We start from the raw sequence: 25,821 nt of genomic DNA, 5'->3' as shown, positions 1-25,821 counted from the left end.
CTTTGAAGACATATCTGCTGAATGTTAATTCAGTTTTTTAGGACCCAGAGTGGGAAAGTCTGCCTACTCTGTCACCCTGTGCCTCCCAGCTCTTTAGCTAGAGGCTTAAATTTGTGCCAGTTTATAGTCCGGGCCTGTCTCCTGTTGCTGAGCAGGCAGTCCCTTGCCCCCCACCACTCCCTAATGCAGTAGAACTCGGCCTAGCACACTCCCACTGGCTGGGGATCACTTCCAGTATCTCCACATTTGCTGGAACCTTAGGTTTAGCCACATCGTCCTATCCTTTCTCAGTATGGCTCTTGCCAGCAAGTAGGTACTTTACCCATAGTTCTCACCCCATACTTACCCACAGGCGCAGTTTCCAAGCTTATCTCTACCTTGGTTCAAGTTTTAGATTTGTCCAGGAGCCCATTCCCCTCCCAGTGCCTGAATGCTGGCCTGAGCTTCTAGCCCAGAGCCTTTCATGACCACTGTCCCAGAGACTACACTGCATCCCACGTCCATACTAGGCCTAATCCCTCCCTTTGCTGGGCTGGGTTGAGGGATAATTAGTTCTAGCTCCAGAGCCCATTCCTTTCCAAGCAGCCTGGCTGGGGCTTGTGCTGCTCAGGAGAAAACCCCAGTCCATGTCCATGATGGAACATGATTAAATAGACAAGCCCTGCAAATGTATTGCCATTAGAGGTATAGGCATGACCATGTGGACAAAATTTTGTAGACCTCCAGAGAGTCAGATCTGGGGGTTAGAAGATGGATGGATTCACCCACTGAAGGAGCCAGAAGGCAGGGCGAGCTTGGCTGCCAGGGAGACTGGTCTCTATGTGTCAGCCAATGTGTATGTAAGCAGAGAATGGGAGGTCAGCTGGGCCCTTGCTTAACAGACTTTATTCACCATTTACAAAAGAGGTTGATTGCATGCAAATAGTAAAGATACTGTATTCCCTGCAGAGGGCAAACATGAGCCAGCACAGCCCTCTCCTGAAATACAGGCTGCAACATGCCTGTTGGTTTCATTCTGGGCTTCCAGCTTTTTGGAAATCACCTCTTAATACACTCTGGGTTGCGGACTGCAGAAAGCCCAGCAAGGAGCTTCCACACCAGCATAACTGAGTAACACCTCAAAACACAGACTCATAAATCAAGAAAACCACATGTGCATTTAGTCTGTTTAAATAAAATCACTGACGATACCCTAGAGTGGTTGTTAGGGAGGGGAGGGCAAGATGCAAAGAACCATTCTACTTCCCTCTCCCTGCATGTGTCTAGATTCCTTACAGAGCAGCTTCCCTTAAAGTCAGGTGGAACTTCTTTGCATTAAACATAGAGGCCTGCCTGTCTTCTCTCCTGGGAGGAGATTGTCACAAGCTGACGAGGTGTGCCCAGCCAAAGGACAATGTCCAGGAGTCAGGAGCCCTTAGCCCAGGTCTCTGCTACCAACCTCTTGTGCAGCCTCCAGCAACTGCTCCTCTCTTGGAAGTTCACTTTTGTCATTTTGGCAAAATGGAGGCTTGGGCTCGATGTACCACCCAGCTTTGGTCTTCTCGGATTGTGGCTGGCCAGGGCTACATGGGGGTGGGGGTGGGGGTGATAACTGGATGGGAGGAGCCTGAGTCAAGGGCAAGGACATCATCCAGCTCTGGCTGCCACAGATCAGGGGCTGTACTCAAACCCTGCACAGGACCTCCTGGGGGTGCTTGGCAGAATGGCATGAAGGGCTCCTAATACTTTCTGGAGGAGCTGCAGCCCAGAGAACTAGTCTGCAGAAAAATACTCTGCATTTGTGCTGCTTTTCATGGGGTTTAAAGCCCTTGTCACCACATATTTATTTCAATCCTCATCTTGGGCCTGTAGGTGAGTCAGCCAGGGTTTACTTTCTTCATTTTAGAGAGGAGGAAGGGAGTGATCAGGGAATTTAAGCAGTTTTCCCAAGGTTTTGCCATGTGAGCAGAAGAGCTGGATAAAAACAGAAGTCTCTCCAAATCTCAGCCCTGCACTGTCTCTTCAAGGGCTCCTGGGTGGGGTGGGGGCAGCACCTCAGGTAGGAGCCTTGAGGCTCTTCCAGATTCTCTAGGACGACTGCCATGGCTCTAGCTTGGACATTTCTGGGCCCCCCTGGGACAGCTCTGGCTGGGGCCATCCCATACCTATGTCTCTGGTCCCACACAAGTATAGCAGGGGTCCACAGTCTTTGCTCAGACACCATCCTACATCTTTCCAATGGCTTTGAGGAATAGCCCCACAGTCAGTGTGAGTTTTCAGTGCATTGCCATCTGCCCCGATGCATTTGCTCTCCTACAGCCTACAAGGGTCAACTGATCACAACCTTAGCCATAACTAAGCCTCCTTTTCCTGCTCCGGCTGTTAGCTGGAGGCTTCAGGATCTAGGTTCTAGATGGCCTTGTCACATGTGGCCAGGGCCCTCTTCCTTGACTGAGGATGCTAAATCCCCAGGAGGACCTGAGAGACTGAGGTCTGAGGTTGGTGAGTAGAAGACACCTTAGAGCTGGCTCTTTGTCGATTCCCCGCCTCGGTGGAATGGGGAGCATCACAGCTGTGCCAATGATCTGGGTGATGAGAAAGTCTTTGCTAGTTGCACCCCATAAACAGAGAAATCCCTTGTCCAAGGCATGTCCAGAGCCGTGGATATAGGGTTTATATCATTATACAAAACAGAGGTGACCCTAGGGAGCAGACAGATGGTGGGGAGCATGGCCCAAGTAGTAGGACAGTTGGGGCTGGGAAATCAGGGTCCACAGGACACATGCTAGAAGTAAGCCTTGTTACCCACACTCTTCTTCTCAAACTTCTGCCTGAGCTCAGAGACCAGAGCTGACTGAATGGGGCTTCCCACCTTGGGTTTTGGTGACCGTTGGGGTTGCTGAGGAGTTAGTGAGCCAGAGACAGTAGGCACAGTCCAGTGGGCTGTGCCCATGTTGGACGCCACTGTGGGGAGTGGTGGGGGAGCTGGGGCTTTGGGGGGCAGTGTGCTTCCGAGGCTGTTGTTGTTGCAGTTCTCATTGGAAGGATCCTCTTGGAGCACAAACTTGGCAGCGGCCTTGGTCCTTTTGAACTTGAGCCATTCGATGCGGACAGCACGAGGAGCAGGGCTGGGCCGCTTACGGAGCACGCGCCGCACCGGCAGGACCTTGTTAGACTTCTTATTGCGCCAGAAGGTGGCGGTGGAGATGAGGATGGTTATGGCCACAATGATGGCCATGATGCCAGCCAGCACACCCACAGCCTTCATGGGGTTGTCTTTGGTCTGCATCAGGAAGGCAGCCATGGGGCTTCGGGACAGCATCTGGAAGAGAGAAGCCCCCCAACTGCATTCTGCTGTTCCTTCCTTGTCCCTGGAGGCAAGGGTCATGAGCTCCCCTTAACCCTGATGGTTTTTAACATTTCTGGGGTCATGCATCCCTTGAGAATCTGATGAGCACTTTGGGTTTCATTCCAGAAAAAAATGCACACAGAAAAAATGTGATGCATGCAGCTCTCCAGAAAAAGGAAGAGAGAGAGAGAGAGAGAGAGAGAGAGAGAGAGAGAGAGAGAAGGAGAGAGAGAGTGAGCAAGCATAATGCAAACAACTTCTTTCAGGTTAAAATCTCCTACATTAGTTGGGCTCTCTTATTGAGAGATTGGGGTGTTGCTTACCTTTAGTTCTGGAGGGCCTCATCTGCCCAAATGTATCAGGAACTCCTTAAGGGATGATTTTCTGCCAGATACTGAGCCGAGAACTGTACATAATGGTTTTACTTCTGCCTTTTAACACCCATGTGAAGGAACCATCACTATTCCCATTTTGTAGGAAAGGAAGTGGAGGCTTGACAAGCCCAAAGTCACACTGTCAGTGAGTATTAAAACTAAGATTTCAACTTGATTCCAAAGCCTATGTATCTGATGGCACAGGCAGCCTTTGTTAGCATTGAGTGTCTTTTGGAAGAAGGCTACAGATGGTCCTTCTCTTTCTGACCATGCCTCAGCGAGGCCTGAGCTGGCCTTCTGACCTCTTCGAGACCCAGACTTGGCACTCACCTCTGTGTCTGTGATGTCAATCTTGAGTAAGGCTGTGGTGCTGAAGGATGGGGAGCCACGGTCCTTGGCCTGCACCTCTAGGGACCACGTGAAGTCCCCACCAGCTGTAATGTTGTGCAGAGCATCAAGGGAGCTGATGGAGTTCTTGAGACGGATTTCCCCTGTGTGTGAGTCAATGTCGAACACGTTGCTTGGCTCTGCGTGGGTGATGGAATAGTCCACCAGGTTGTTGGGCTCCTCTGCATCCTGGTCTGTGGCCTGCATGTGAGGAGGGACAGACAGAGCTGTGATTTGAGAATGCTACTTGTGTGCCATGGCTAAACCAATGTGTCATATGTCGCTGGCTGGGTTGATGGGAAATGGTCCTAACCCTACTGTGAGTGGACTGGAGTTGAGGGAAGTACTGAGTGAGCCAGGGTCTGAGCCGAGTCCTCTACATGCATGAGTACATTTTACTTTCAGATGAAGTCTGGGCAGTAGTTATTGTGAGAAAACAGAAGCTTGAATGATAAGGACTTGTCTAAGGGTGGATACATAGAAGTCAAGTCTGTTGGGTTTCAGAGTTCTTGTTTTTTCCATATTTGGAAGACAGTGTAACAGAGCACTGCTTTGAAACAGGCCGACCAGTTGTGTGAACAAAGGCAAGCCGAGCAATTAAACTGCCTGAGCCTTGGGGAACCTGGGTGGCTCAGTCAGTTTAACGTCTGACTCTGTATTTTGGCTCAGGTCATGATCTCACTGTTTACGAGTGCAAGCCCCACGTCTGGCTCTGTGCTGACAGCATGGAGCCTGCTTGGGATTCTCTCTCTCTCCCTCGACCCTGATTATGCTCACACACTCTCTCTCTTTCAAAATAAATAAATAAACTTAAGAAAAAAACTGCCTGAGCCTCAATTGTTTCTTTCGTAAAGCAGCAAAAATATCTTTTTTCTTAGAGGCTATTTCTGGATTGAAGTGGGGTTGGGATATATAACATACCTTAAGATCCTTTACTCATAGAGGGAAACCAATAAAGTTTATTTTTTAAAGTTTACTTTTGAGAGCCAGAGAGAGACAGAGTTTGAGCAGAAGATGAGCAAACAGAGAGGGAGACACAGAATCTGAAGCAGGCTCCAGGCTTTCAGCTGTCAGTGCAGAGCCCAACGCGGGGCTTGAACTCATGAACCAAAGTCAGATGCTTAACTGACTGAGCCACCTAAGCAACCCTAACATTTATTTTAAAATAAATTCTTACACCACAGTGCTTCTTGTAGCAGCCAGAACAAGGCTTTTCGGGAGGCTTAGTTGCCTTCAAAGCTCACCTCAATTTTCACTGGGGACCCCAGCACCATTGTCTTCTCCTGGATACTCTTTCCAAACTGAGGGTAGTGGTCATTGACATCCAGCAGAGTGACAAACACCTCGGCCAGGCTGTATCTGCCCTCCATGTCCTCTGCTTTCACGTAGAAGTTGTACCTGGAGGTGGCCTCAGCATCCAGGCTGGCCCAGGGCTGGGTATAGATGATTCCGGTGGATGGGTGGATTAGGAAGCTGCAGGGCACAGGGAGCTCAGGCGCGGGTGTGCATAAGTGTGTGTGCGCATGTGCGCGCATGCACACACACACACACACACACACACACACACACACACACACTGGACTGCAGGAATGAGCTGCCTTTAACGTATTATGCAGCTTCCCCAAGGTGGCCTACCTGCTCCCGTCCTCAACCTTGCAGTCTGACTGAGGGTGCTGACCCACCCATCTACTCATCCACCTATTAACCCTGAACTTAACCCAACTCAGCCCTTCCCTCTCCTCCAGGGCCTGCCCTCCCTAGCTCCAGGCCATCATGGTGACCCTTCTTCACTCAGATCCCAGAACTTTTGCCCCAGGCTCTCCACTGCTTCCCATCACCCCTTGCCCTCCTGCTCATTTCTCCAACCCTTTCCTGCTTTCCACACAGATCCCCTCTGCCCCTCTGCCCCGCCCACCCCCAGTCCTTTGCCTGAGGCCCTGTCCAGCATTCTGGATCTACTTACGGGTCTGCTCCGGACCCATAGATGGAGTATTTGACTTCGCCCCATGGACCTGTGTCTGGATCTACAGCCTGGAAGAGAGAAATCTCTGATTGGCACCTGCCTTTTGTCAGGACATGTTGGCAGCTCATGTGCCTGATGGTTGCTTTCAAGGCAACACAGGGGAAATTGGGGTTTACCCAACTGGGGAGAAACTGATCTGGAGGCCTGCTCTGGAGCCTTAGTTTTCTGCCCAGGAGATCTCAACTGGGAAATACAAGGTTTAGATCTGAAAGGCATGTGTCCGTTCTTTGTAAATGAGGACGGAAAAGGAAATGAATCCTGTGCCCTGAGCTGAGGGTTTATGCCTATGTCCTCCTTATTGTCCTGGGTATTGTCATCCCCATTGTACAGGAGTGGAAACTGAGCCTCAGAGAGGTCAGTAGCTTGTCCAAGGACACAGTTAATGAGTTTGGGCTTTGCAATTCAAACTGGAACCCAGGTTTTTCTGACTTCATCAGGCCCCCTCTAGTGGGGGCTTCCCACCCCAGACCCAATTCCTGGGCCAGTCCCCAACCCACTGTGACAGCCACCACGTTGGAGCCCCCCGGGGTATTCTCAGGGATCCTGGCAATGTAGTAGTGGGAGGTAAACTTGGGGACATTGTCGTTGGTGTCCAGGAGCTGGATCACAACATCTGCTGTGGAGCTGAATTTCTCCGGAGTGTTCACTTCAATGGCCAGAAGCTGGGGAAGGAAGAAAAACAAGGACCTGTCTGGGTGGCAGTCACCAGGCAGAAAGCCTTCCCACTTCCTGTCTTGGCACAGGTCCCATACCACCTACCTGGCCCTTACTCTGAGCCACCAGCCTGTGATGCCCGCCACCACCTGCAGGGGGCACCTCTAAGGACCACTGTCTTGTAAAGCCTGCTTTCTTTTTTTTATTTTTTATTTTAATTTTTAATTAAATAGTTTATTACCAAGATGGTTTACATATAACACCCAGTGCTCTTCCCCACAAGTTCTTACAATTCTTACAGTTCTATTTGGGCCAATTTCTTTTGTCCCATTGATTTGCATATTCCTTTTTAGTTTCAAGTTCAAAAGTTACTTTGTCTTATAATATAAATTAATATTTGTTAGAGAAGTTCCTGCCTTATATTTTTTCTTTCTGTTTTCCTGACTATTCTTATAAATTTATTCCTCTAGATAAAAACCTATGTCATTACATCGAAGTTTCTCACCACCTCAAAGGAAATTCCAGGTAAGACTTAGTTGGGACAACATTGGATTCTTTATTCACTTAATGAGAATTTGCATCTTTAAACAGGTGCACCTTTACATGTCTTGCCTTCTTTATATCTTTTTGTTTAATTATTGTGTTCATTATCATTTAGGTGCTGCGTATTTCTTGTTAGCCTAATTCCTAGGAATTTTATCTTTTAATTGTTATTATAAGAGAGAACCTTTTATTCCATTATTCTCTTTGCTATTATTTATGTAGGAACACTCTTGAATTTTGTGTATTAAGTTTGTAATCAATCATGTTAGCAGCTTTAATGTGTTTCTGTTTTTCAAACATTTCCTAGATTTGTTTAAGCAAACAATAACACCACCCACAAATCATGATAATTTTGTCTCTTCCTTTCTAATATTCATATCTCTTATTTCCTTTCTTTATTCAGGAATAATGTTACTCCAGGAATAGTGTTAAATAACGGTGGTGATAGCAGGCGTCCTTATTTTGTTCCTGACTTCACAGACTGGTTTTAGAACTTCACTTTAAAGAATGATGTTGGCTGTAGCGTTATGTGTGTATAATTATAAATAATTATAACAGTTTGAATATAAAAGAAGCATATGTTTTTCATTTTTATTATTATATGTTATTTATATATTTATGTTATAATATGCATTACTTATATATGTTTATCATTTTAAATAATCACAGATACAAAAGAGTCCTTTTTCCCTCTTCTGCTAAAATTTTTATCAGAATTGATGACAGATATCAAATGCATATGAGGAATATGTTTATCTTTTTTTAAATGTTTATTTATTTTTGAGAGACAGAGTGTGAGCAGGGGAAGGGGCAGAGAGAGAGGGGGAGACACAGAATTTGAGGCTCCAGGCTCTGAGCTGTCAGCATAGAGCCTGATGCAGGACTCAAACCTATGAACCATGAGATGATGACTTGAGCTGTAGTAGGACACTTAACCAACTGAGCCACCCAGGTGCCCTGAGAAATATGTCTATCTTGATAATCAAATAGTTTTTCTCTCTCAATCTATTAACAGGGCACGTTGAACACCTTTGCATTCCTGGGGACAGTCGTAATTTAGAACTGGGAACTCAGTGAGGCTATGTGAGCAGTGGGAGCAGTCTCTTGCTCCCTCTTCTTCTCCCACACTCCTGGTCCCCCAGTCAGCAAGAGGGGCAGAGGGGCTGAGGAAAAATCAAGGGCCAGGAAGGGCAGAGGGTGATAGGGACCCGTCAAGAATGAATCTAGTAGCTGCTATGAGCAACCATGACCTTCCCCCGCCCCCACCTCACATTCAAGACTGTACAGAAAGTCTCACCTACCTTGAAGGTTAGCACTTGGAACTTTTCAAAGTCAATGGCAGCTGAGTTCTCCACAATGATGGTGACTTGCGCTTCATTTAGGACTGTCAGTGGGACCACTCGGAAGATGCCCCCAGGTCCCACCAGCCGCAGGTTGAATTTGGCATTGGCTCCCTGGGCAACAGTAATTGGAGAGGAAACAGGGAAGATGAATGAGAATAGAAACTCATTAGATAGTCATGCTAAGCAAGATGACTTCATATGCCCTTAGCTCTGGGAGCTGAGTACTATTATTTCTTTTCTAGGCCAGGCCATTAAAGATCAGAAGGATTTAGCAGGCTGTGAGAACAAAGCAAGGTAACAAACACTGACAGCTTGGCCCTCTGCTAGGTTTAGGAGGTGACAGGATTCATTCACAAATGTATCTCTGCAGGTTCAGATGCAGAGGGGCTTTTATTTGACCGGCTTTACTTTTTAATCAATTGTGAATGTCTTTAGGCTAACCTATATGTCTTTGGTTAGCTCTCACACATCTCTCTCTTGGTTTCACCATCATTTTATTCATTTTGTGACCTGCCAAGCCCCTAGGACATAAGCAGTGAAGGCTGATACACTCTCTCAGCTTTGGCTTCTTGGAAGACAGGGTGGAGGGCAGGACCACACACCTGGTCTGAGTCGTTGACAGTGATCTTAAGTCCCCGCAGGATCTCTCCCTGAGGTGGGTGCTCATACATGGACAGCTCAAATCTGTTCTGGGGTCCACTCTCTCCATAGAAGGTAGGAGGATGGTTGTTAAGGTCCACGATCCTGATGGTGACTGGGACCATGGCCTGGGCGGCTGGGATCCCTGCAGAGCTGACCTCGGTCACCTGCAGTAGGGACAGGTGGACACTGCTGTGTGGCAGACAACCTAGAGATGGCCCCATGGATCCCCAGCTTGAGGTATCCATGCCTTTGTGTAAATCCCTCTCATTAAGTATGACCTTCCTTGGCAACTTGCTTCTGACATCACATGGCAAAGGTGATGAGGTATACTAAGTGATTAGACCGTGAAGATTGTAACTTCTGTTTTCTAGCAGATTCTCTCCCTTGCTGGCTCTGATGAAACAAGGAGCTATGTTGTGGAGGCTTGTGTTTCAAGGAGCTAATGGTGACCTCTAGCCAGCAGCCCACTAGGAACTACATCCTGCCAATAACCATGTGAGCCTGGAAGCTGATCCTTCCCCAGTCAAGCCTTCAGATGAGAATCCAGCCCTGGCTAATAATCTGATGGTAGCTACCTGAGAGATCTTGAATCTGAAGACCCAACTAAGCTGAGTCTGGAATCCTGACCCACAGCAATTGTGAGATATAAATGTGTATCGTTTTAAGACACTAAGTTTGTGGTAATGTTACAACAGCCATAGGCAACAATACAGTGCTATCACTAATCCTGTTTTGTAGATGAGGCACAGAGGGGTGAAGCAGTCACCTGGGGTCACCCAGCTAGTGAGCAGAAGAACTGGACTGGGAAGAACTCACATGTGTCTGATTTCTTAATCAGTGGTCTCTCCATCTCACCACACTGGCCCCTCTATATAGCCAGACAGATCTGGGTTCAAACCTTAGTTCTGCCACATTCTATCCTGGTGTCCATTTGGCCAGGGGGAGTTTGCAGAGAGGGGAGGTGTGGAGATGCAGCAACCGATAACTAATACAGGCTGCAAAGCCAGGGCTGAGAATCCACAGGCTCTGTGTGAACCACGCCGTGTGACAGAGACAATCAAGAACCTCCCTTCCCTTGCTCTGTAAGCATTCTCTGGTCTTACTATGCTCCCTGGACACCACTCCATCACACCCTAGCTGCTGCCCTAACCCCCTTCTCAGAAGCCTACACCTGCTGTCTGTCTCCATTTCCTAATTCCTACTTGGTCCTCAGCCCATCCTCAACTGAAATACTTCACACTAAATTCCATGCTGCATGTAGCATTCTCAACTTCTTTTGCCTTCCCGAGGGTTCCAGCCCTCTGCTAATGGAACTCTGCTCTCTGCAGGCTCCCCGCCACCTCTCTGATCTCTCCTTGGTTTCCTCCACCTGCTCCTGCCCCCACTCCTCACTCAGCCTCTGAAGCTCCCACAGCTGCGTTCTTGGCCAGTGGCTCCTCTGTCCCCACAGCCATGCTCTGGGTGATCCGATTCCCCAAGTTCATTCTTCCGTAGACACTGTCTGCAGACACTGTCTTCCCAGGTTCCACACTTGTCCACCCAAGCTTGTGTGTTCCAACCTGAGCATCCCAGAGACAGCAGAATGCCCCATGCCTGTCCTACCTAACTTCTTCTCCTGCACCCCTGATGGCATGGTTCCACCCCAGAGCCCTCATCCTTCTCCTTTCCCTCACTCCTTACAGCCACATTCTGTGGAGTCTGCCTCCTCCATATTTGGCACTTTATCTATTCATGCCATTCCACCTCCCCTCGTCTGCACAGGCCCTCTCCATTTATCACCTTGATGAATAGCTCTGCCTCCCTGCCTCTCACCCAGTTCCCTCCAAACTCAAGTTGGGACCAGTGTTCTCAAACCCTCTCCTGGGACTGGTGCCAGAACCACTTGGGAGCTCAGAACATGCAGAGTCCTGCATTTCTCTGGACACACCCATTTCCCGTTGGCAGGAGTGGGTCTGGAAATCTTTGTTTGCCAAACTCTCTAAATCTGAGAATCACCTTGGTCTAAAGCAACCAGAGTGAGCTTTTCTCTAATCCTGCTCAAAACCCCTCAATGGCTCTTTACTGTTCTAGGGCTGGACCAGCTACATAAGGTGTAGACCTAGTATAAAATGAAAAGATGGGGCCCCTTTTTCAAAAAATTATTAAGAATTTCAAGACAGCAAGAGCAGAGCATTACACCCAACATGGGACTCTCCTAATGGTGGTCCCTGTGTGACTGCATAGGCTACACGCCCATAGAACTGGCCCTGTTCTGGGGAAAAACCTATACCTCGTATCTGAGGCTTTTGCTCCTCTGGCCCCAGCCTGGGATCCAACCATTTTATCTGTCTACATGTGGCCTAAACACTCTTTGCTGCCATCCCATGACTCCTTGCTGCTTCCCCAGCATATCACGTGTACATCACCTCCAGCCTTATCTCATGGGGCTTCTTAGTCCACAGTGCCTGCACTCTGCCCCCATCCCCGCCAGCGATGCCCTCCACCAGTCTCCGCCTTCTGGGTCTTACCCATACTCAAGGCATTGCTGATTCAGTGAATTCATGTCTCCCCTTGCCAGAGACTTTGTGTGTGTCTGCTGCAGCCTTCACTCAGGCTATGTGACATAGGTGCTCTTTGGAGCAACATCTAGCTCCCTCCCTGGGCCAAGGGTAGGGTGGTGGTGGGGATCCTGGGTTGCATCATCTTTGGGTCCTTCCAGGGTTGGAGGGCAGGAAGAAAGGCCAAGATAGAGGGAGGGTACCTGTACATGCAGCTCATACACCTCTCTCCTGAGCTGGGCAGGACTCTGCATGACGGAGATGACTCCAGACGTCTCATTAATTTCAAAGGCTCCATCAGTCCCTGTTGAGGAAAGATGTGCCCTGCAGCTCCACACATGGCCACGGGAGGCGCAGGGGAGCATTGCCAGGTAGCCTGCCCTGTGCTCCTCAGGCATTACCTCACTGAAGTCTCTATAGAATGTAATCCTATCATCTGTATTTTGCCAATGAGGAAACTGAATCTTAGAGGGGCTAAGTAACTTGTCTAAGATTACACATCAAGTGTAGAACTGAGACTTAAACTCACTTCTGAGTCTGGGTTCCGGTTCCACTTCTCTTCTGTGTTGTGTGTGTTCATGTGTGTATGCACATGTGTGTGTATGTGATAGAAAAAGAGAGGGAAAAATGGATACAGAGAAAGGGAGATAAGGAAGGGGAGGGAGAGGCGAGAAAGGGAGGGAGGGAAGAAAGAGGCCAGGGGCTACAGGCAGAGGAGCAGAAGAGGCAGAGGAGAGAAGAGATGGGGGTGGGGGGGATGCTTAGTAATTGTGTAAAGACTGCAGCAGTGTAGGGGAGGGGAAAGGAGGCAGTCAAGGGTCTGTGTGCCTGGGGAAAGGAGGCTGCATGTGATGGTGGCAAGTTCAGGCATGCATGAGCCACTGGAGGGAGTGTGTGCACCAGGCATATCCTACTGAAAGGGTTGGGGAGGCGATGGTGTCTGAATGAGAACACAGAGACATATGCATGTCTGCAATCAGGCACCAGGCACGATGACCCCACCGAGGGGCCTAGCTCTTCAGGGACCAGCTGCTGGAGGCTACAGAGCCCACCCGGGCCAGCCTGACCTGTTCCGTGGCTGCTCAGTTGTGCAAAGAGCACAGACTTGGAGCCAGAAGACTTAGGTTCAAGTTCAGTGGGAATGTGGGATGGTCCTTTAGCTTCTCTGAGCCTCAGTTTGCTCCTCCATAAACAGAGCTAGTAATAGGAAATGCCATATCATCGTTGCATTTAATTCTTTTAACTCACCTATATGCTCTAGGCCAGTTTTAAGTATGAGAATATAAAACACAGTAACTAAAAAGCACTAGAAATGTTGCCACTCCCTCTTGTAAATCAGCGTGTGCTTAGGGTAAAGGGACGCGAGTTGGTGGCTCACATGTTCCTCTCAGTTCCCCAACCCAACCCCATGCTTCTCCTTTTTTGCTGGATAGAGTGATAGGACAGGGGCTGGAGGACATGTCCAAGAAGACTCATCACCTCCTAGATAGACCCAGCCTGTCTCATGCATCTTGTACTTGTGGTTCTACAAATGAGGAAACAGAACCAGAGAGATCTGGGAAGCTTGCTGTGGTCACCCAGAGTGTAGGACACAGCCCAGAGATAGGCCTATCTCCAAAGTCCCCCCAGACTCACCATTCAAGAGGCTGTAAACAATTTGGTTGGGTTTGCCCCGATCTCCATCCATGGCAACCACCATCAGTACTTCCGAGCCCTTCGGGGAACAGAAGCAGCTGCCTGAGGCCAATGGGTGATGCTGGGGGTCCCCTCTCTCCAGATAACCGCCCCCATCAGAAAGGAGGTCCCACTGCCACCCAAGAAAAGGGCCAGGCCTCCGTGTGGTCCCGTGCCTGCTCTGCAGAGAGATCACAGCACCCACTGGACTCCCCAGGCTGGAGGGACAGACAGCCTGAGCCCGGCATCTCCCCACCACATAGGTTAGCACACGGCTGCCCAGGGACATGCAGGATCCTGAGTGGGCCTCCTCCTCACACTCCTCCACTCTCATACACCACACTCAGCTCTGGCCTCTACTGTCCTACCCTTGAGCTTCACTCTCGCTACCTCGTCCACCTTTTGCCTGCAGGGGTACATGGGGGGAGAGGTCAGACAGGTGAGAGGGAGGCTGGGCACAGAGGTCTAATGCAAAGCCCGGGAACCAGGATGTTCTCCTGTGGCCCTGGCTGGAGTGCCCTTTGACAGGTTTGGGCAGTGATGCCACAACTAACAAGCCTGTTCCCAAGTCGCCCCTTCTAGCCTCCTCCTCAGGCACTTCTCAGCCTGTCCATCCCCATGGCTGCTTCCTGACTGCCACATGCTGCCTAATCTCCCTGAGCAACACTGTTCCGCCTTAGATCCTGGCAGGACAGCTGGCCTCCCCCTGGCCTGTCTTCAGCGGCCCCTAGAGGATCCTGGCATGTCTCCCTCCACTCCGTGCTCCTCTCTGCCACTTGGCTTCCAGCTTCTGGAGAAGCGGTATCTTAGCTTGCCCCCAGCACATGAAGGGTCCTCAGTGAGCGTCTGTATTGTCTCATAAAGCCTACAATACTCAGAGCCTGGGAAGGAAAACTTCAGAATGAAATTCAGTTCCAGAGTCCTTCAGCTGCTGCTGTGTGAGGTTTAGCTCCTCCAGCCTAATCTCTGCCTAATGGTAGCTCATGGTCCGGCTGACCTGGGGGGCAGGTAAATACATGCACGTACCCCACGGAGGGGTGTGCATCGTGTGGGAGCAGAGTAGGGGAGCTCCCATCCCAACCAAAGATGTCAGGGAAAGCAGCACCCGGGCTGACCTGAGAAAGGCAGGGAGCATCAGGCCCCGCAGGCACCTATCAGCCAGAGGGCTAAGGGCACAGTGAGGAGATGGGCTGGGTGCTGGGGGAGCTGGTGAGGGCTCAGGAGTAGAGGAGAGGCCGGGCATCAGATGCCAGTCCCAGGGGCAGTACCCTTCCTGAGAGACTGGAAGACAAGCATAGTAGGCAAAACACCAGAGACAAAGACCACACTGAGCGGGAGGAATCCGAGGCTGGCCTTGGAGCCGGGCCCGCTGGACAATGACATCTAACAAGGGTTGTGGCAGGTCGGCAGCAAACTGTGGGAGAACTACTGGTCTGAAGGACCCCAGGCTATAGGCTTAGAGTCAGGGAGGCTCAAAGGAATCTCACCCCCCACATCACTCCCACAAGGTGTAGATAAGCCCCACCCAAACCATGGCCATGGGCCACCTGTCAGCCTCTCTTCTCAGCCCTTTGAGGGGCCGAATCTTTGCAGCTGGGTTTCTTGTCACAGTCTTGGCACCTGGCAGGTACTACACACCACACCTGCTTCTTCCCCCCTACACTTCCACAGGCAAAGGGACATGTTCATGGGCTGAGTGTGAGCCAACCCAGAGCCAGCCATGTGAAGCGGGTGACCCAGGGCCAAGCCACAGGGGACACAGGGGTAGTGGCATCTGGAGGGGACAATGGGATGGGGGAACAGCCACCTACCGGAAGGGTATCCTCATACACATAGCCATAGTAGGGTGCGCCCACGAAGACAGGGGCCATGTCCTGCACATCCTCCACGTTGACTGTGACCGTGGTGGTGGCTGAGAACACCACATCAGCCCCTCGGAGTCTCCCTCCGCCATCCTGGGGAAGTAGCAAAGAGTGAAGAGAGGTTAGGCTCTGGACTCTGGTAGAATCTGGCTTCTGTCACTTACTGGCCTCAAGATCAGCTGCCCTGCCTTTGCTCCTGTATCACCTAGAGATAATTCCCCCCTCATAAGGGTTATTTAAATGAGATGATGCACAGAGGTCTTTAGTCAGTGCCTGGTACGCAGCAGGCATTCAAAAGTGTTCCTTTGGAAAAGAGAGTTAGTTCTCTCTCCAGGGAAATCATGTCTGACAAATGGCAGAAGAGGAGCGGGGTCAGAGCCAAATTCCCCCTCCCACCAGGAACCACGCCTCAAACCCCTAAGGAGCTACTAAGAGCAAGATTTGGGCCCGTGCCTAAGTCTACGTGATGGTGTGTGCCCAGAGAGCCCAGTCCTCAGTGGAGTATGGGGCAGGTGGTGCAGGCTGGAGTGGGATGGCCTGTAGCCAATGTGTGACCAGCAAGGGCCTTTCTTTTCCTGGAAAAGAAAATGCTGGGTCTAGAGGGACAGCTGAGGTTTCCTGCCCTCAGGGGATGGAGCAGCCACCTTGGCTGAGCACCTGCCAACTTGCAGGTCCTACCCCATGCACTTTAGAAATATCCGTGGGTGGGCAGATGAGGAAACTGAAGCTCATAAAGAGTCACACAAAGAGGAATGGGTGAGGTGAGCAAGCCTAGGCAGAGAGAGGGAGGTGCCTGGAGGCCAGATCATGGGAAGTCTGAGGTAGCATGGGTTTCCAGGCCATGGCCACCTGGTCCTCCAGAGGGGACCCTGGCTTGTGAGTCCTATACCCTCTTCAACCTGCAGACTCCAGCCTCCCTGGAGACCATGTCCAACAGGGGTCTGAGCAGCCACATCCCTACCCCATCCCCATCCTACCTCCAGCCCTCCAAACTGCCCCCACTCCCTCAACTCTTTCAATCCAAGGGCAGCTTCCTCTGACAAAGGTTGAAAAAGGACCAGAAACTCCCTCCCCAGGCCTCCTCATTACCTTGGCAACCACGGTAACAAAATGGGCCTGAGCCTTCTCGTAGTCCAGGGTGGCCCCAGGTCGGAGGCGCAGCACACCACTGTGGCGGTCCATGGCAAATTTGGTGGCGTCCATATCCTGTAAAAGTGAGGGGCAGGCTGGTCCTCGGAGAGGGACCCAGGCTGGCCCAGAAATGCCCGTTTTGCTTTACTGAAAGGGCATCTCCACTGGCCTTCGTCACAGAAACTCCGGCCATGGGGTTGAGGTTAACCTTCAGGGTCTTCAGCTTTTTTGGTGCCTAGGGTTCCCCCCCCCCCACCCCTCAGCATCCTTCCTTAGCACTTCTTGCTGCTCAGCGTCTAGCTAGGCTCTGCCTGGAGGTTCCAGTAGGTCGAAATGGCCAGCAGAGTGCTGTTACCTAGAGGGAAGGGGGCTCTGAAACCACGGTGATGGAGAGAACCTTCAGGATCTTCCAGCCCCAGCAAATAAGTGCCAGTGAGCCAGTTCCAGGCAGCTTGGGGGGGGGGGGCGGGGTTTGAAGGTGGGTGGGGACAGAAGATGATCCTCAGTCTGGAAAAGGGTTCCTGTGTGTCACAGGCTATTTATCAGAGCTGCACGTGTATTTCATCCTCACAAGAATCCGTGAAGCTGTGCTTTCATCTTTCCCATTTTACACGGGAGGAAAGTGAGCTGGGAGGGCAGATAAGGGGCTGAAGGGCCCACGAGGAGGCAGTGGGATCTCTCCAGCAGACTTCTTCAGAACCCGTGTTGTTAGCCACCAAGCTGTACTGCCTGGACAACTGTGAGAGCAAGTGACTAAATGTGGAAAGTTACAGAAGCAGCAGCTGTGTGGAGGGCGGAGCCTGGAGAGAAAGGGGAGGTTCCTTTGGTGGGTCAGGGGGATGGATAGGGGTGTGGGGGTTGCAGCTCTGCTCCTCCTGACAGATCCCTCTTTTACTCTTTTTCCTCTCCACAATTCTAGGCCCAGGCAAGTTTCTTCTGCCTCATGTGGGTGCAATGTGCCCAGACCCTCTCCGGGGGAAGGGGTTGAGGGTGGAGAGCTGAGGGTCCCAGAGATAAAGGGAGAGGGTGGCAGAGGAACTTAGAGAGGGCCAGGGTGGGCTGGTCAGGGCCCTCTCATGTCCCTGTGAATCTGCTGTGACATCTCTGACAATCTTTGGGAATAGAAGAGACGCTGGTGATGGAGGCAGTGGCCATCCAGGTGTCCTCTGTAGTCCAGGCCTCTGGTTATGACCAGTATGCCCCTCCTTACCTGCAAGAAGTAGGTGACACTCCCTCCAGAACCTGTGTCCTTGTCTACCGCATGGACCTTAATGATACTGCTCCCAGTAGGTGTGTCCTGAGGGGTCACAGCCATGGGGGAGAGGGTCAGTCCTGGGGCAGTGACAGAATGCTCAGGGAACTGGGGGTAAAGGAGCCATGGAAAGGTGGGGTCAGGGCATGAAGGGCTAAAAAGAGGTGAAAACATGACGATTAACCAGGGTTGATTAACCCATGGAGGAGACAGGCCAACGTCCAAGCGAGTGCAGGAAAGAAGGAAGGGGAGAGGAGGAGCAAACAGACATCCTCCAAAACTAAGACTCCAAACAGACAAAGGGTTTAAATAGGAAATGGGGAAATGGGACATAAACAGACACATTCAGCATGACCAGGGATCACATATATATCGGTTAGAGTCAAAATGAAATATCTTCCTCCTACTGAATTAGCAAACATTACAAAAATTGGAGAATCCCCAGTGTTGGCGAGGGGTGTGGGAAGACAAACCCTCTCCCACACCCTAGGGGAGAGAGCAGATACGTGCCATTCTGGAAAGGCAATCTGGCAGCACCTCCCAGACTCTCCTGCTTTCAACCTCATCCTTTTGAATATTGGGCTATGTCTTAAGGAAATCATTCAAATTAGCCATATGGAAGTTTTATGTTCAGAATTTGATGTTTCTTATGACAGCAAAAATTTAAAGCATCTTAAGGAGCGCCTGGGTGGCTCAGTCGGTTAAGCATCTGACTTCAGCTCAGGTCATGTTCTCACGGTCTCTGGGTTCGTGCCCCGCATCGGGGTCTGTGCTGACAGCTCAGAGCCTGGAGCCTGTATCAGATTCTGTGTCTCTCTCTCTCTCTCTGCCCCTCCCTTGTTTGCACTCTGTCTCTGTCTTAAAAACAAATAAACATTAAAAAAAATTTTTTAAAGCATCTTAAATATCCAAACATAAAGGAATACTTTGGTAAATGATGGAATATGCCCTCAATGAAAACTATTAAGTTGACAGTTGCCTAAACTTTACAATTGTAAATTAAGTGAAAAATAGTATACAGAAAGCGTATGTTTAATGGAGTCACAGCAACGTAAATAAAACAAACAAAATAAATCCAATAAGCACAAAATGACTAGGAAGAACTACACCAAAAGTTAACAATGTTGTCTCACGCTGCGGGGGGGTGGTTGAGGGTGATTTTTGAGACTGTTTTCTACTTTACTACATATTTCACATTTCTACAATAAATGTACGTCATGATTATAATGGAAAATGATTAATGGACATTCCTTGGGATAAAAATGAATGTGGGAGGGGATGGTAACAGAGGTGGGGGGCATGTCGGGAAAGGGTTCTCCAGAGGGTAGGGAGCGATGGGTGCTCTTACTCTGGGGCCAGGTCCCCTTGGTCAGGTCACAGGGCAGCCCACAGGGCAGGCCATGGGTCTGGGCTGGGAGTGCACTGGCCTTGCCTCGGGGCCCCTTGCTTACCTCAGGAACCTGGACAACGTAGGGCTCCTGAATGAAACTGGGGGCCTCGTCATTGGCATCGGTCACCAGGATGGTGACTTTTTCTGTCACCTGAGAAGAGGCAAGGGGAACAAGAATCGGGGCAGTTGAGACTTTCTGGGCAATAAAGGGACGGTGGCCTCTAATGCCCCAGGTGTCTGTCTCTGCCCGGTGTCTCTCCTTCTTCACCTCCCTTTCTCTCCCTTCCTACCCTCCTTCCTGCTTTTCTTCATTCTTGTAACAAATCTTATTAAGCAACCACCTGGTCCTAAGCACTGTGTCCATCCCAGAGACAGAAGACACAATCTGATGGTGTGTGTTTTGCGGGATGTGATGGCAGGGTGAAGTCCATATATAACAGAAAGGTGGGGATCTCGTGCAGGGTGATAACAGTGGCGTGCCAGGGACTGTGGGCAGGGCCCATGCATTACACGTCTCTGGAGGCACCATGCACACCATGGCCTAGGTAAGTGCATCCCTTTTTGTGGGGTTGTGGGTGCATGGTCTAGGAGGCTGTCCCCAGAGGCCCTGAGAAGAGGGCCTCTAGCCCAGCCTCTGGTGGGGGACAACAGGGAGGCTTCACTCCACTTCAGCGGGAGTGAGCCTTAAGCTCTGCAGAGGTTTGCAGTGAAAGGGAAGAAGGTGGAAAAATATGCCAGGAAGAAGGAACAACACATGCAAAGGCAAAGAGGAGTGGAATGTAGAGTGAGTTCAGAGAATATAAGCAGCTGTATGGCTAGAGGGCTGGGAGGGTGAATGTGGGAGAGAAGGTGGGCGAGCAGACGCTGTCCGATGGAGAACCTGTGCATGTGAGACTGAGGCTTGGATTTCATCTTGAGGGAAGTGGCCTACGTAAGTGCTTCCTGAGCGGGACTGTGGCCAGGTCTAACATTTCATAGTGACGGCTCTGGTTGAAATTCAGACACGGACTGGGGTCAGGTAGTGTGGAAGCCGGGAAACCCCTGTGATCATCCTGGCAGGCACTGCTGAGGGCTGGGCGAAAGTGATGGCTGTGGGGAAGGAGGTGAGTGAGAAGCGAGAGTCTGGTGCCCACATGCTCATCCTGGGTGACTGGGCAGGAGCTGGTTGGAGGAGGCAGATGGGAAAGCATCCCCACTGGCCTCACTCCGTGCAGCCCTGTCTTGTGGGCTTGGGTTTGCCAGAGAGCCCCTAGGAGGCTGGAGGGGGAACTGTGGTCGGGCCCAGGGGGCTGGTGCTGCCGGGGGCCAGCTTGTGGGCACTGGGGCACCTACCAGATTCAGGCCGTCAGAAATGCTGATGATGGCTTCAATCTCATCCTCCCTCTGTAAAGCATAAAGATCGATGAGTGTCTGGGAATCTGACGTACCTGGGGACCCTGAGACTGGGGGAGCTCTCCCTGCCCTCCACTTAGCCCACCAGAGCAGACCTGGGCATTTCAAGGGAGTCAGGTGCAAGTCAGGGTAGCCAAAAGTTGCCTCTGGGCCATGCTTTAGACCTTGTTTCAGGTCTTGGCACATCAGGGGTTCTCCTAAACCCTCAGTATTATTGAGCCACCAAGAGAGAACGCTCCTCTTGCTAGACTGAGAACAGGTGCTAACCTAGTGTGCTGGAAGTTCCAGGGAGCTGGGGTTTTCCCTTTCTTTTCTTTCTTCCCCTTATCTCTCCCACACCTCTCTATTCCACGGTCCAGGTCTGCAGTGTTTCAAGCACTCTGGAGTCCATGGTGGGATCTCAATGAGGAAGAGTGTTGAGGTCACTAGGTCCCCGGGGATGCAAGGGAGCGGTGCACTGTCACACCTCCACCCCTGTGTCCCTACAGCAGTCTCTGAGACCAATCTTTTTGTTCTCTACCCTGGCCTGCGGCTGGTATAGTCTGCCATCGGACCAGAGCTGGCAGTAACCCCATGGTGGAGGTCCAATTATGTGGTCAGTTAGGCCCACCAGCCTGGTGTGGGGTCTCAAAAGAGAAATGTAGCCCATGTCCTAAAGGTTCAGAAAGATGCAGAGAGGTGGGGGGTAGAGTTTTACCAAACTCAGACCCTTTCTCTAAACCACTCTTTCCGGGCTGGCTCAGCCAGCAGAGCATGGGACTCTTGATTTCAGGGTCATGAGTCCGAGCCCCACGTTGGGCATAGAGCTTACATTAAAAAACAAAACAAAACACTCTTTCCAGCCCTGATCTGCTGTCAATTTTCTGTGGCTTATAAGACCTCTCCAGGAATGATCTCCAGAGAACCTTCTAGCCCACAGAGGTTTGTCTGCACACCGGGCAGGCAGCACTTCTCACACCTCCCCATACCTCTCTGTCCAGCTCTTCAACCAACGTGATATTTCCAAATTTGGGGTCAACAGAAAAGACGCTTCGGATGCTGGGGTCAAAGCTGATGTGGTAGGAGATGGGGTCTCCCTCAGGGTCTGTCCCATTTAGGGTGTATACATGAGAACCTGGAAGGAGACACAGAAGGGGAGACTAGAATCTGGGACTCAACTCTTCCTGAAAGTGATATCCATTCAGGAACAAGGATTCAACTAGTTCTAAAGTGGATATTCAATTTGGTGCCACAGGGACCGCCCAATGTGAGCAGTCCCTGCAGGCCTCACCCCTGCTGGCTGCTTCCCACTCTTTATGAGAACTCTTCCTAACTGTCAGTGAGATGTTAGGACCAGCCACTGTGCAGACTGTCATCTATATTACAGACTACACGGGAGCTTCAGGTCTGCTGTGCCCAACTCCAGGGCCTCTGTCTGGTATTGGTGACTGGGCCAGCAGCCAAGATTGGGGTTCCCTGGGTATGGCGGATGGGAGAAAAGGGAGAAGCCAGTAAGGCAGGACTGTGCAGCACTGTGCAGCACTGTGCCCCCATTGCCTGGATTAGCTCTTCAGGGATTTCTGAGTAGGTGCCTCATTTACACCACAATCCTTTTGCTCAGAGTTCCCAGCTCAGACAGAGAGAAAGGAGAATCTCCTCTTTCCCCTTTTCTCCCTTCCCCATGCATATCCCTGCAAGTTGGATGTTCTTAGGCCTCTTTAAAGCCTGAAGATCTGAGGTTCCGGGAGGTAAGTATATTTGCTCAAGGTCACACAGTGAGTCAGGGGCAGTGCTGTGGTCAACCCCAGGGGTTACCATCACGCTCCCTTACTGCCTGCTGTCTGGGGCAGCCCTGTCTCTGGGCCTGCAGCCGGGTCTCTAGGACTGGCCTGGCTTAGGTCTCCATGGCAGCCGTGACCTCCTTTTCTGCAGCTGCCCCGGGGAATTTAGAGCACAAACAGGGTGCCCCAGGAGAACCCACAGCCTGGCACTGGGTGTCTCCATAGGCTCAGAGGAGTCACGGGTTCAGTCCCTGTGTCCAGGGGAACGTGGGCCACCGCCCTCCGGGAGACCAATAGGAGGCTGGTGCCGGGGCTTCTCACCTACAGGGGTGTCCTCCGGGAGGCTGAACAGGGCCATGTTTCCGTTGGTGCTGCCCACTCCGTTGTCGAAGAAGTGCGGGGCAAAATTGGCCTGGGCTAGGAAGACAACAGACAGGCTTCGCAACAGTGTGGTCACACGTCTGGTCCCAGGCTGGTCAGGCTAGTAGTCTCTTTCCCAGTCCCAGCTCACCGACAGGCAGAGGCTGGGGAGCTGCGGGGAGGGTGCTCCACCACCTCCCTCACGCACAGGCTTTGCCCTGGCTTGCCAGGGATGCGCACCCTCTCGGCACTTAGAACCCAGGCAGCAGCCAGTCTCAACCCATCAAAGGACCGACTGGGAACCCGAGCCCATAGAGTAACGGTGCCCTGGCCAAGGTCACACTGGGAGCTGGGACACCTTCCCCAGCCCCAGCAGCCTTCAGAGAAGCCGCCAAACCTCCCAACCTGCTTCGGGGGAGGCGTGGGGTGAAAGCCGAGGGCAGCGGGCGGTCCTGGCCCCAGCAGCTGGAAGGATCTCCCCACCCCGCCTGGTCCCCTAGCCGGAGTCCCACGGTGGAAGTGAGCGGCCCGGAGCGCGGTCTCAGCGCTCACCCGGGCGGTGCCGGTCCCCACGCCTCGTCCCCCACCCCGGGCGCGGGGCCCCGCGGCCACTCACCCAGGCAGAAGCGCAGCAGCCCCAGCGCCAGGGCGGCCCGCGGGCCGCGCCTCATGTCTCCGCCGGCAGAGAGTGTCGCTGGCTGGGCCGGGCGCGGGAGCGCGGAGCATGCCCCGGGCCGCGCGGAGTGCGGATACGACAGCGGGGGCGGCGGCGGGAGGGGCGCGGGGCGGGAGCGCTGGGTGGCGCGAGGGCGCTAAGCGGATGACACCGCTCGGCTCCGCGCAGCTGGAGCGCACCCGCCGGCTGCCAGAAAAGACCAATTAGTGAGATATGAGCTCTGAGAACTGGTTCCCAGCCGCCGGCGGGCCGAGTGGGGTCACTGCGAGCTCCTCTTCCTACCACGCCCCCCTCGCTCAGGTCCGGAGCGCAGGCGCCAAGGGGTCCCCAGCTCTGCAACTGGGAGTCCTGGGGCAGGGGCTAGGTGTCTTCCCCTAGATGGCCCTGAGCAGGGCACTGGAAGCTAGGGCTTCTCGCGGTCCCCAAGTTCTGGAGGGCATGGGCTCTGCTGGAGTTTTCCCTTTTCATTAACTTCCACTGTGACTTTGAGGGGAGTTTGTCATTCTCTGGGCCTGAACGTTCCAGGCTGTAGAACAGAGGCAGGCAGGGAACAGCCCAGCCTGGGACTTGAGGGATCCCTCCGTAGAAGAGGAATGAGCAGGGGAGAAAAGCGGGTGGATCGGTTGAGGGTGGGGCTGCCCTCCAAGGGCAAACAGGCTCCTGGGATGGTGCCTCTAAAGACTTGGGGTGGGGAGAGGGAGGGCTGTGGAAGGGAAAGGAGCAGATGGGGAGGGGTTACCAGGCCCTCAGATCTTTCCGGCTCTCTCCCCTAGGCCAGGCCAGCTGTCCCAGTGGGTGGGGTCACTACTGTGATCCCTAGTGGGAGTTCACATATGTGGAGGGAGGGCACACAAGCAGGCAGGGCACACAAGTCTCCACTAAGGTGGAAGGTGAAAGTCACCAGGTAACAGGCTGGCCTCACTCCCTGTCCCCAGTGCCCAGTGGGTGACCATGGAGAGGCAGCAGACCCATTCAAGCCTTGTAAGGAAGGGTGAACAGCTTCAAGACAGAATCAAGCTCCATCCTGGACAGACTGGCTAACAGAGCTGGCCAGCAGAGGTACCGACTGCCCCAGGAGCAGTGAGCCCTGTATCCCTGAAGGACATTTAGGCAAAGCCAGGGCACTGCTATGAGGGTCCTGGATGCTGATAAGTAGGAAAAGCAGGTAAGCTCAGGAGCCTTCTTGTTGTTGGGAGAGTTCTCTGGGCTGGACCCTCATTCTCTTGCTATGACATTGGACTTCAGTTAGAGAAGCAGGTTGTCCCTCTTCTATTCATGGAGGGTGCAGGGAGGTCACTTTAGGCTGAAGCTTTGTCACTCAACCAGGATGGCTTTGGAGGGGTGTGTCCACAGAAAGAGGAGACCCCTTTGTGTACTTCCTGGTGAGGCCTCCACGGCTGGGGTCTTGATACTCCCCAGGAGCCTTCATAGGAGCAGAACAACCCCCACCCCCAAGGCCAAACCTCCTTGATCTACTGTTAGCAACATTGAGGGATTCAGGACAAGAGGATGAATCAGTATTCCCAGAGTATTGGACTATTTTCAGGCCCCGTTAACCAGAACCCTTCTTGTTGAATCCTCTCAGGCTTAGCCCTTGGCTGGAAAATGCACCTTAAATTGCACAGATATTCCTGCATCTTTCGATCTCAAAATGCTAGGCCAAGCCCAAGGCCGGCCATTCCACAGGTCCTACCTAGAGATGAGGAGACTGGGGCTTTTTGTAGATCACCCGCTGTGCTGGAGGCGGAGCCAGGGTTTCCTGGAGCAAGCATCTTATCAGCGTGCTGAGAAAAGCCAGCTTTTCCTGTGTCTCCTCATCACGAGGTTCTGGTGCCTTGACTTCTCTCTCCTCAGTTCACTCAGTCAACAGACTTTCACCGGACAGAGATAGTGAAGTAGTCCCTCCACATGCTGTGTGTTGGGGGGATGATCGCCCATATTATGTTGTGTAACCAGCACAACTTTTGGTGTGATTGTTCCTGCTTTGGAAAAGAAGAAGTAAAGCACAGAGAGGGTAAGTCACTTGCCAAACCTCACACAGCCAGTGACGTACAGAGCCTAGAGTCACATCCAGTTTCAGCTGGCTCCATAAAAAGCTGAAACATTCTGTAACAGAGGAAGATGATCATGCAGCTACTGAAGCCTCAGCTCCTGGGCCCCTTGTTCACACGTCCCTTCCATAGCGTTAATTTTGTGTTTGTAGTTTAATATACTTCTTTTCCCCTAAAGAGCCCACTCCCGCCCTTCAGTTGTACAGACTCAGATATGCTAGAATGGTTTTCCTGGGGCTGAGGGGGTTTCCAGGGATGTGGGACATTCAGTGCTAAAACTAGGAAGGTCTGAGATGACCTGGGACAGGCTGATCACATTAAATCTGCCCCTGTCTTCAAAGCATTTGAGAACCTAGGAAAAGAGCAGTTCCTCATAGAGGTTCTCAGCGTGGACCCTGATCTTGACCTTTAGTGCAGAGGAATGGGAGGCTATTTGGAAGGC

General features: G+C 51.8%; 1 protein-coding gene across 2 annotated transcripts; it reads right to left on the bottom strand.

The window, feature by feature from the left end:
- Nucleotides 1-868: 868 nt before the first annotated feature.
- On the bottom strand, nucleotides 869-23,405 carry CDHR1 (cadherin related family member 1). Of its 2 annotated transcripts, none has more exons than XM_029915733.1 (17): nucleotides 23,269-23,405; nucleotides 22,614-22,709; nucleotides 21,501-21,646; nucleotides 20,473-20,523; nucleotides 19,202-19,291; nucleotides 17,709-17,795; nucleotides 16,457-16,573; nucleotides 15,317-15,460; nucleotides 13,467-13,545; nucleotides 12,035-12,135; nucleotides 9,255-9,458; nucleotides 8,611-8,763; nucleotides 6,610-6,774; nucleotides 6,053-6,120; nucleotides 5,334-5,562; nucleotides 4,033-4,290; nucleotides 869-3,301 (listed from the first exon to the last, which is right to left on the bottom strand). In XM_029915733.1, exons 1-17 carry the CDS (start codon nucleotides 23,321-23,323, stop codon nucleotides 2,765-2,767), a joined length of 2,580 nt encoding a protein of 859 aa, XP_029771593.1. In that variant the 5' UTR covers nucleotides 23,324-23,405; the 3' UTR covers nucleotides 869-2,764. The 2 variants fall into 2 exon arrangements, with proteins under 2 accessions (XP_029771593.1, XP_029771589.1); XM_029915729.1 differs by having other exon boundaries at nucleotides 22,618-22,709.
- Between the last annotated feature and the right edge of the window lie 2,416 nt (nucleotides 23,406-25,821).

Source organism: Suricata suricatta, chromosome 2 (genome assembly GCF_006229205.1).
Source record: "Suricata suricatta isolate VVHF042 chromosome 2, meerkat_22Aug2017_6uvM2_HiC, whole genome shotgun sequence".
Classification (NCBI taxonomy): domain Eukaryota; kingdom Metazoa; phylum Chordata; class Mammalia; order Carnivora; family Herpestidae; genus Suricata; species Suricata suricatta.
The sequence above is the reverse complement of the archived record's forward strand: the minus strand, read 5'-3'. Positions and strand labels throughout refer to the sequence as shown.